The sequence below is a fragment of the Solanum tuberosum genome, unplaced genomic scaffold (assembly GCF_000226075.1).
Source record: "Solanum tuberosum cultivar DM 1-3 516 R44 unplaced genomic scaffold, SolTub_3.0 scf00537, whole genome shotgun sequence".
NCBI lineage: Eukaryota > Viridiplantae > Streptophyta > Magnoliopsida > Solanales > Solanaceae > Solanum > Solanum tuberosum.
The window spans coordinates 272,182-283,991 of record NW_006239451.1 but is presented as its reverse complement, the minus strand read 5'-3'; the positions used below and the strand labels follow the sequence as shown (position 1 = coordinate 283,991).

At 35.8% G+C, this 11,810-nt stretch overlaps 1 protein-coding gene across 1 annotated transcript in view; it reads right to left on the bottom strand.

The window, feature by feature from the left end:
* LOC107058506 (probable H/ACA ribonucleoprotein complex subunit 1) overlaps nt 1–11,810 on the bottom strand; it is a 28,268-nt gene that overhangs the window by 12,862 nt on the left and 3,596 nt on the right. Inside the window, exon 3 of the mRNA XM_015304307.1 lies at nt 769–1,029. Coding sequence (XP_015159793.1) covers nt 769–1,029 — 261 coding nt within the window. The remainder of the gene's footprint in view (nt 1–768; nt 1,030–11,810) is intronic.

Below are 11,810 nucleotides of genomic sequence, written 5' to 3'. Positions count from 1 at the left end.
CATACTAATTTGAAACAAGAAAACAATTTTGATTATCGCCTAACACAAACAAAATAAATTTCACTTTTTTTTCAGAAAAAAATGAAGAGAAAATGAGTGATAATATAATTAAGTGGAGGATTCACAAAATTGGTATTTGGTAAATTCCAATTTGAAAGCATGACGTAAAGAAAGTAAAATATCATACATGTTAGGGGTATTTTTGAGACCTTCCTTTTGAACAACAAACACATATGATAGATGAATATCTATAAGTCTAATTTAGTTAAATCCCATAGTGTTAAGATCTAATTACATTATATCCCTACTCATTTTCAAATTACAAAAAATTCTTAAAATTTATGAATCTCGGATACATCAATAGACTTTCGGATACATCACTGCACATCCGGATACATAGGTAAGGGATGTATCTGAGAGGGAGGGATATATCATAGAGGGAGGGGGGATCGGACATCTGGATATATCACTAGACTTTCAGATACATTATCTAGACATCCAGATACATATGTGAGAGATGTATCAGAAAGGGGAGGGATGTATCCAAGAGGGGGATAAGGATGTATTAGCGAGAGGAGAGTGATGTATTCGAGAGGGGACTTTTGATAAAAAAAAATCAAATGGTAGGAAATTTCAGAGATTATGGTAAAATAAGTTGTGTATTTTGGTAATTTTTCCTATACATAATGCATTTGTGTACATACTTGAGGAAACTAGTAAGTTTCAACATTCATATGAAAAAAATACATCATAAAAAATTGTATTTACCATGTCAAATGCTCCACTTTCACGTTGTCTCCTTTCAGATACCCATTCATGTAGCATATCCTTGTATTTACGATTAAGATAGTGAGGATCACTAATTGATTCACCTGCAAGATTTGTCCTAATCTTTTGTGGTTTATAAATGGTGTAACAGTTAGATTCGTCTTTAGAAGGTTTAATTCGGAAGCTAACATTATGAAAGATTGATCTTTTCTTCCTCTCATCAGTCAATTTTTTAGGTACTTTTAAAGCTTCAACATCATTCTGCAATTGAGAAAATATGTTAAAGTTTTGGTGCTATATTAGAAGCCATCTCTTATTTCCCAATTAAAAATAATAATAATCTCATAAACCTTTTTTCAAAAATATTTCCAAACAACTTAAGTAAAAAAACAAATTATTGATAGAGTAATCTCAATTAGAAGAAAAAAATAGTTAGAAGACAACATACCACCATTTGAGCACTATTGATTGTCGCAATTGGTGCCATATAAAGAACTATATCTCGACAAGTTTTCCTTTCATATGAACAAGTCATACTTATATGAAGATGGATATTAGAAAATCTTTGTAGGAAACAAAAAATGTAAAGAAAACTTAAAGAATAATAGTTGAGAAGTAATGTGGTTTGAGGATTGAAATATCAAGGACTATATATAGACAATTAAATTGAGAAGATGAAAGTAATTTTTAAGATAGATAAGGATGAAATTGATAAGATAAGATTGATATATAACTTTAGCTCTTTTAGAAAAAAATCACGATATTTGAATATTTGGTCAATACTTATTTATTATTTGTAGAAGATGGAATGTTCGAGGAGACCCTTCTTCTTATCCTGATTTGACTAAAATTATGTGGCATTAATTTTGCTGAGTTGGATAAACTATGCGGTTACGCATCTATATCTATCTATATTACTTTAAAAGCATGAAATCCTAACTTTAATGTTAAATTACTATAATATCCCTAACTTAGGTTGTGACCTTTTCGATGAGTTGTGACTTTTTTGATAAGTTGTGACTTTTTTCGAAGGGTTGTGATTTTTCGATGAGTTGTGACTTTTCCAAAGAGTTGTGACTTTTACAATAAGTTGTGACTTTTCCAACGAGTTGTGTCTTTTTCAATAAGTTGTAACTTTTCCAAAGGGTTTAGACTTTTACAATAAGTTGTGACTTTTCCAACGAGTTGTGTCCTTAAAAGCATGAACTCCTAACTTGAATGTTAAATTACTATAATATCCCTAACTTATATATTACCTTAAAAGCATGAACTCCTAAGTTGAATGTTAAATTACTATAATATCCCTAACTTATATATTACCTTAAAAGCATGAACTCCTAAGTTGAATGTTAAATTACTATAATATCCCTAACTTAGGTTGTGACTTTTTCGATGAGTTGTGACTTTTTTCATAGGGTTGTGAATTTCGATGAGTTGTGACTTTTCCAAAAAGTTGTGACTTTTACAATAAGTTGTGACTTTTCCAACGAGTTGTAACTTTTCCAAAGGGTTTATGTGACTTCTCGAAAAGGTCATGACTTTTCAAATAAGACACAAAAAACATTTATTCATACTACCCTTTGTTGACTATAAATAGAGAGGCTTCCTCTCATTTTTCAACCACAATTTTTTTAATCTTCTACTCTTCTTCTTCTTGCATTTTAAAAAATTTTGTGTGCTTTATTGTCGTTGAGCGAGTTTGAAGTTTAGCGGAATATGAGGTACCACTATTCTGATGAAGTAAGTCGTTCTATCCTAAGAGGGTATATTCCATAACCTCGAGTACTTGAGAAAAATAATTTGATGATATAATAATTATTTTTTTGCATAATATATACATTAGTATGTAATGTTCCAATATATGAAGTTAACATGATGTAGTCTAAATTCATTTGTTTTTGTTAACAATTTCTCTTTTGATGTAGATGTATGCTTCTGGATATCTTTTTACAAAATTTAGAGGATTGTCACGATTTTTTTTTGCTGCTGAAGACAAAGAATGACTTTATTTATCAATGCAACTTATGTGATTTAGACTCTCATGAAGTTTGCTTCAAAATAGTAATTACTATATAAACATTGTCCCTTTTGTTTTACTTATTTACTATTTCTTAATATTTTAGTATTTTTAGACGAAGAAAAGCTCATTTGACTTGTAATAACGTCAGTTGAAGTTTGTTATTATTTTAATTTTTATTATTTATTTAATATTTAATTTTATGATATAAATATTTTCAGTAATGCAAATATATATTTATATTTGAGTAGGTATTTGTATTTAAACTAAAGTATTATCTATGTCACAAATGTATTATCAAGTTAACAAGATCTTCTCACTTCAAAATATATTATTTTAAAATGTTCCGAGTTTTAAAAAAAACTCACAACCAATGTGAAAATATGTGAATATATAAAATGTAGTTGTTCTTTTCATATGTTCATCTGACATCTACACAATTTAACGTGAAATACACATGCAAAGCACATCTGGTTAGATGACAAGAAAAATACAAAGCAAATATTGTCTATAAGGTAATATTAGTGAGATAAGACTAATTACATGATTAACCTCATCAAATTGAAATAAATTTATACATTCTTGCATTTAACTAATAAAAAATTTTATTGACCATTTCATAGGTTTGCATGAATAAGAAATATATATGACGATCCACGTTGAACATTCACTAAAGAATCTGGAATATTATTTTTTGTTAAGCTTATTATTCAAATATTCGCTTAAATAAGCAATACTATTTACTATAACATATATTTTTGGAATTGGTAATCAAGTGTGTTAAAAACTAGTATATAAAAGTGAGTGAACACAAATTTTAAATTAAAATATATATAAAAAAAAAAGATTATTGGGGTGGTGGTTTGGGGGGGGCGGTTATAGAAAAAAAGAATTAAAAAATCCTGAATTTGCTTTCTTCTTTGAACTTTTGAACTATATATATAAATAGGATACGGTGCAAGTACCCCCTAGACTGTAACACGCCGCTACTAAAAAGAGCTGAAATTAGAAAGAAACCGTTTTTGGAAATAATCAAATTTGAAAAGTTTGACAAAATTAAGCTAAGTATGAGTTTTGGATGAACTTCAAACAACCATAACTCCTAGTTCAGGATGTGTTAGGTGTGCTACAAGATACCTTAGGAAATATCTTTGAATTATCTTTCCAACCCCTCCGAGTTTTCTCAGTTTCAAGTTCGTATGACAGAGATATGCCCATTTGAAGTTGCGCTGTCTAGATAAGGAAAGTCAAAACCGGATATTAGAAGGGCATTATGGTCTTTTCACCATCCAATTAATTAATTTCATTTTTGGTAATTAAGTTGGGTTCTAAACTGATTGGGATCAGTTTAGGTGATTGAAAAATAAGTTAGGGTTTTGAGAGAAGAGAAAAGAAGAGGAGAAAAGAGAAGGAGAAGCAAGGAAATCGTCAAGTTCTCAAAGAATTACTTGTGGATTTCATCAAGGGTTGATCCCTACGAGGTATGTGAGATCACATAGCACTGATTTAGTTCACCCACGCACCAATCATGATTTATTTCAGCGAATTTAGATTCTTGAGGGTTTAGAAATTGAGTTCTTGATTGATTTGTTTGAAGTTTCTATTGGGTTCTTCATTTTTGGAGTTGTTGAGGAGTTCTTGATTTTGATTCATGAAATTTGGTGTCGTTTTGAGTAGATTCTTGCATATTTTGATTATATAGTCGAATCTAAGTGTTTGGGGAAAAACCCAATTGAGTTTAGAGAGTTTAGAGTTGAAAAACGACCAAGGAAAATTGGGGATTTCTGGGCAGGGGCCTAGGGCGCCACGCTAGCCAAAGCGCCCCAGAAGTGTTTTCGAAATTAGGGTCTTGGGGGGCCGCGCCAGCCAGCGCGCCCCAACTTCAGTTCTGAAGTTCAGTCTCTAGCGCCCCACGCCACTCAGAGCACTAGGGATGTCAGATCTTCTACTTCTTCCCACATCTTTCCGTACTAGTTCCCTTGAAACGTACCTAGGTTACCTAGTTGATTCCTACACTCTAAGGTCTAAACAACATGAAACCATCAATAACATGAGATCATGAGCCTTGAATCCATAATTCAATTCAAGGAAAGTTAACAGTCAAGTCTAGGGAACTTTATAAAGTTTTCCAAAAGTCTTTTACAAACGTTTTAACTTTGTTTTAAGACTCGGGTTTTGAGTTAAATAAAGAGTAAAGATTGAAGTTAATTTCTACAAAGAGTATATGGGGACTATGTATTCCCAAAGAGTTTTAAATGTTTTCATATTTAAATAAGAAATGAAATTGAGATTTCCAATGAGCCTTTGAGCTAGCTTTCAGTAAAGAGTAAATGCCTTCACAATTAAGTAAGAGAGGAAACTTTGATTTCCAAGAGGAGCCTTTGAGATAAGTTTTGAGCAATTATCTCAAACCACAGAGTTATGTTTTTAAACATATTGATCTAGTATATTTTGGGAGTAGTATTGAGCACCGATATGGGGGAGAGTTCAGACAGTTCTCAGCCCCCATAAACCATGTAGCCACTATGGGTAGAAAAGGGTCATACTTTTTAGATGGTTCCTAGTGTTTTTTTACAATAGATTAGTGGATCCACTTAGTTAACAGGTTCTATACCCTCGGCAAGGTATAGGACGGCCTTGGCAGCGTGAGGCAAAACGTTGTATCATCACAGTAGCTCTTAAATGATGGTTGTCGGTTAGAGAAACTACCACAGAAGTATTTTGTATTCTTATATACACAGAAGTAAATTGTATTTTTATATACATTTCAGAGTTTACAGTGTATCTTTGCATACACATAGAGTCATTATTGTATTTCTAAATACACACAGTTGTTATCCTTTTTTCAAAAAGATTTTCTTTATATTGCACTTGTTTATACTGCTTTATAATGAAATGAGTTCAATTTAGTTCAGTTTAGTTGAGACAATGTTTGTTCTTTCAGTTCCTTTCAAGTTTATGTCTTATTTAGTATTCCCCTCGCATGCTCGTACATTCAATGTACTGATGCCATTTGGTCTGAATCTTTTAATGATGCATATACAGGTATCCAGGATCAACACCCAGCGCATTGTTGATTCTAGTTGAGCTTCAGAGTTTGTTGGTGAGACTTTTTGCTTCTGGAAGATCCCCTTTATATTGCTTTAAATATGTTTTGTTCTTTAGGATGTCGTGGGTGATGTCCCAACGTCCATCTCAGTTGTTTAGAGGCTTCATAGACAGTCAAATGTTAGTTCTTGAGTCTTTCTGTTTCCTGTTTTGATGGTTGAGAATTCAGTTGCCACTTTGGCCAGTGAATGGTATTTTAATACATTCTAAGTTTATTATTGAGCAGTTCAGTTTACTTTTTAAAGTATTTATATCATGAGTAAGTCTTCCGCTATGTAAGTAAGCCAGGCCAAACGTTCGCTTGGGGCCAACAATGGTTCTCGTGTGCCAGTCCCGCCCAGGGTATAGGCTCGGGGAGTGACAAACTTGGTATCAGAGCACAGATTTCAAGAGTCCTAGGGAGTCTATGAAGTTTTGTATATAGAGTCCTAGTGATCGGTCTGAAGTGCGCCACATCTATAATTAGGAGGCTGCGACACTTAGGAACTATCTCATTTTTTTCATATTCATTTTGTGCGATAGAGTTTATCTCTATAAAAGTTTCTTTCTAACTCGTGCTTGTGCGTGTCTTTCAGATCATGTCTCCACGAAGAGCTGTCAGAGGTCGTTCGGCTAGAAGGAATGTTGAGCCAAGTTGTGACCAACCAAGCTGGGCAACAGAGAGAGAATCGACAGGAAATGGCTGATACTTCAAGGATCCGTGAGTTCTTAAGGATGAATCCACCGAGATTTACTGGTTCTAGTGTTACTGAGGATCCATAAAACTTTGTTGAGGAACTTCAAAAGCTTTTTGAGATCCTGCATGTTGCTGATGCTGAGAGAGTGGAACTAGTTGAATACCAAATTAAGGGTGTCACTAGGATCTGGTTTGATCAATAGAAGAAGAACCGAGCATAGGGTGCACTACCTGTGAGTTGGGCTTGTTTTGAGGAGGCCTTCTTGGGGCGTTTCTTCCCCCGAGAATTGAAAGAAGCAAAGGTACAAAAGTTCCTCACTCTTAAGCAGGATTCTTTGAGCGTTCATGAGTACAGTCTGAAGTTCACATAACTTTCCCGGTATGCTCCAGAGATGGTTACTGACATGAGGAGCAGGATGAGTTTATTCGTTGCTGGGTTGTCTCGCCTGTAAAGTAAGGAAGGTAAGGCAGCTATGCTAATAGGGGATATGGACATAGCAAGGCTAATTATCCATGTGCAACAAGTTGAAGAGGACAAGCTGAGGGATAGAGAAGAGTTTAAGAATATGAGGGCTAAGACATCAGGGAATGAGTCCGGGCAGCAAAAGAGTAATGTGAACCAGTCTTCCTTCCAACAGAAACAAAAGGGACCAACTCTATCTTCTGCTAGTGCACCTGCACCAAAGAACAAAGGTGAGTACAATAGTCAGAATTTAAGAGCTAAACCTGCCTATTCTCAGGGCAGTATGGCACAAGGGGGTAGTGAGCCTCATGCATGTGCTAAGTGTGGTAGGAGCCACTCAGGGATGTGTCGTGATGGCTCTACTGGTTGCTTCAAGTGTGGCTAGAATGGTCATTTTGTGCGAGAGTGTCCGAAGAACAAGCAAGGTAACGGTAATGGGGGCAATAGAGCACAATCTTCTTCGGTTGATCCACCAGACAGAGCTGCACCTAGAAGAGCTACTTCAGGGGGCAGGCGGAGGAGTAAACGGTCTTTATTCTATCACCAGTCACCAAGAGCAAGAGGATTTGCCTGATGTTGTCACTGGTATGATCTAAGTCTTTAACTTTAATGTTTACGCTTTTCTAGATCTAGGAGCGAGTTTATCTTTTGTAACTCCATATGTTGCTATGAATTTTGATGTTCTTCCTGAGCAACTTAGTGAGCCATTTAGTGTTTCTATACCTATTGGTGAGTCTATTCTAGCAGAGAGAGTCTATCGTGATTGTGCCATTTCCGTCAAACGCATGAGTACCATGGCTGATTTAGTTGAGTTAGACATGGTAGATTTTGATATCATTCTAGGTATGGATTGTCTTCATGCTTGTTATGCCTCAGTATATTGTAGAACTCGAGTAGTCACGTTCCAGTTTCCTAATGAGCCAGTTATAGAGTGGAAGAGCAGTTAAGTAGTGCTGAAGGGTCGTTTTATTTCATACCTTAAGGCGAGAAAGTAAGTTTCCAAGGGGTGTGTCTATCACTTAGTCCGAGTTAATGAATCTAGTGTTGAGATACCTCCTATTCAGTCAGATCCAATAGTAAAAGAGTTTCCACAAGTCTTTCCAGATGATCTTCTGGGAGTCCCTCCTAAGAGAGAAATAGACTTCGATAAAAACCTTCTTCTAGATACTCGTCCTATATTTGTTTCACCATATAATATGGCACCAGCAGAGTTAAAAATGTTAAAGGAGTAGTTAAAAGATCTCCTAGAGAAAGGTTTTATTCGACCAAGTGTCTCACCTTGGGGCGCTCCGATCTTATTTGTGAGGAAGAAAGATGGTTCCCTTAGAATGTGTATAGATTACCGTCAGTTGAACAAGGTTACCATCAAGAATAAGTATCCTCTTTCGAGGATTAATGATATCTTCGATCAACTTCAGGGTGCCACTTGTTTCTCTAAGATAGACCTCAGATCAGGCTACCATCAGTTGAGAATAAGGGAATGTGACATTCCAAAGACAACATTCAGGTACCCCGTTATGGTCATTATGAGTTCCTAGTTATGTCTTTCGGTTTGACTAATGTGCCTGGAGCGTTGATGGACCTTATGAATAGAGTGTTCAAGCCTTATTTAGATATGTTTGTTATCGTGTTCATTGATGACATACTAATCTATTCAAGGAATGAGGAAGATCATGATAGTCATCTCAGAATAGTTCTCCAAACTCTAAAGGATAGAGAGTTGTATGCCAAATTCTCTATGTGTGAGTTTTGGCTCGAGTCTGTGGCATTCTTAGGCCACATTGTTTCCGGTGAAGGAATTATAGTTGATACTTAGTAAATAGAGGTAGTGAGGCAGTGCAGAATTGGCCTAGACCCACATCTCCAACCGATATTAGGAGTTTCTTGGGATTGGCTGGATATTCTAGAAGGTTCGTAGAGGGGTTTTGATCTATTTCATCCCCTTTCACTAAGTTAACTCAGAAAATAGTGAAGCTTCAATGGTTTGAAGCTTGTGAGAAAAGCTTTCAGGAATTGAAAAACAGGTTGACTACTACCCCAGTATTGACCTTACTAGAAGGTACGCAAGACTTTGTTGTATTTTGTGATGCGTCTAGAGTTGGTTTTGGCTGTGTGTTAATGCAGAATGTCAAAGTTATAGCTTATGCCTCTAGACAGCTTAAGGTGCACGAGAGGAACTACCCAACCCATGACTTAGAGTTGGCTACCCTAGTATTTGGTTTGAAAATCTGGCGTCATTATTTGTATGGTGTTCATGTTGATGTATTCACTGATCACAAGAATCTTCAGTATGCGTTTAGTCAAAAAGAGCTTAATATCAGACATAAAAGGTGGTTAGAGTTACTTAAAGATTATGACATGAGTATTCTTTATCACCTAGGTAAGGGTAATGTTGTTGTTGACGCCTTGAGTAGATTGTCTATGGGTAGTACCACCCATTTTGAGGAAGATAAGAAAGAGCTAGGAAGAGATGTGCATATCCTTGTACGATTAGGAGTTCGAATAATGGATTCCACAGAACGAGGAGTAGTGGTGATAAATCATCATTAGTGTCAGAAGTGAAAGAAAATCAAGACCAAGATCCTATTTTGCTTGAATTGAAGGCAAATGTTCATAAGCAAAAAGTAATGGCTTTTGAACAAGGGGGATATGGTGTATTGAGGTATCAAGGTAGATTGTGTGTACCAAGGATGGATGAACTCCAAGAGAGGATCATTGAGGAAACTCATAGCTCTAGATATTCAATTCTTACGGGATCCACAAAGATGTATCATGACTTGAGAGAAGTGTATTGGTGGAATAGTATGAAGAAGGGCACTGCAGAGTTTGTTGGTAAGTGTCCAAATTGTCAACAAGTTAAAGTAGAGAACCAGAGGCCCGGTGGTATGGCGCAGAAGATAGAACTTCCAGAATGGAAGTGGGAGATGATCAATATGGATTTCATCACAGGTTTACCAAGGTCTCACATGCAACATGATTATAATTGGGTGTTTGAGCTGATTGTTAGATGTTACACCCTTAGCCTACTAATAGTAATCTCATTCGAGGACGAATGTTCCCAAGGGGGGATATTGTAACACCCCGCTACTAGAAAGACTTGAAATTAGAAAGAAACCGTTTTTGTAAATTGGAAATAGCAAAATCTAAGTTTGACAAAATTAAGCTAAGTATGAGTTTTGGGTGAACTTAAAACGACGGTAAATCCTATATCAGGATGATTTAAGTGTACTAGAAGATACTTTAGTAAATATCTTTGAATTATCTTTCCAATGCTGCCGAGTTTGCTCAGTTTCGAGTTGGTATGAGTGAGATATCCCAATTTGAAGTTGGGATGTCTAGATAAGGAAAGTCAAAATCGGATTTTAGAAAAGAATTATGGTATTTTCACCACCCAATTAATTAATTTCGTGTTTGGTAATTAAGTTGGGGTCTAAACTAATTGGGATCAGTTTACACTAATGAAAAAAAAGTTAGGGTTTTGAGAAAACAGAAAAGAGGAAGAGAAAATAGAAAGAGAAGCAAGGAAATCGTCAAGTTCTCGAAGAATTGCTTGTGGATTTTGTCAAGAGGTGATCCCTACGAGGTATGTGAGATCACATAGCATTGGGTTAGTTCACACACGCGCCAATCATGATTTATTTCAGTGAATTTAGATTCTTGAAGGTTTAGAAATTGAGTTATTGATGGATTTGTTTGAAGTTTCTATTGGGTTCTTGATTTTTTGAGGTGTTGAGGAGTTCTTAATTTTGATTCATGAAATTTGGTGTGTTTTTTAGTAGATTCTTGCATATTTTGATTATGTAGTCGAATCTAAGTGTTTGGGGAAAGACCCAATTGAGTTTAGAGTTGAAAAATGACAAAGGAAAATCGGGGATTTCTGGGAAGGGACCTGGGGGGCCGCGCCAGCCAGAGTGCCCCCAGAAGTGTTTCTGAAATTTTGGGCTTGGGGCACTGCACTGCGCTAGCACCCCAACTTCAGTTCTGAAGTTCAGCCTTTGGCGCCCTGTGCCACTCAGAGTGCCAGGAACACCAAATCTTCTACTTCTTCCCACATCTTTCCGTAGTAGTTCCCTTGAAACATACGTATGTTTCCTAGTTGATTCCTACACTCTAAGGTACGTCTAAACAACATAAAATCATCAATAACATGAGATCATGAGCCTTGAATCCATAATTCAATTCAAGGAAAGTTAAGAGTCTAGTCAAGAGAAGTTAAGAGTCAAGTCAAGGAAAGTTCATAGAGTTTTCCAAAGGTCTTTTACAAACGTTTTCACTTTGTTTTAAGACTCAAGTTTTGAGTTGAGTAAAGAGTAAAGATTGAAGTTCATTTCTTCAAAGAATATATAGGGACTATGTATTCCCAAAAATTTTAAAATGTTTTCACATTTAAATAAGAAAGGAAACTGAGATTTCCAAAGAGCCTTTGAGCTAGTTTGCAGAAAAGAATAAATGCTTCCACAATTAGGAAAGAGAGGAAACTTTGATTTCCAAGAGGAGCCTTTGAGCTATGTTTAGAGAAATTATCTCAAATCATAGAGTTATGTTTTTAAACATATGGAGCTAGTATATTTTGGGAGTAGTATTAAGCACCGATATGGGGGAGAGTTCAGAGAACTCTCAGCCCCCATAAACCATGTAGCCACCATGGGTAGAAAAGGGTCATACTTTTTAGATGATTCCTTAGTGGATTTTTAGCATAGCTTAGTGGATCCACTTAGTAGTCAAGTTTTATACCCTCGGCAAGGTATATGACGGCCCTGGCAGCGTGAGGCAAAACG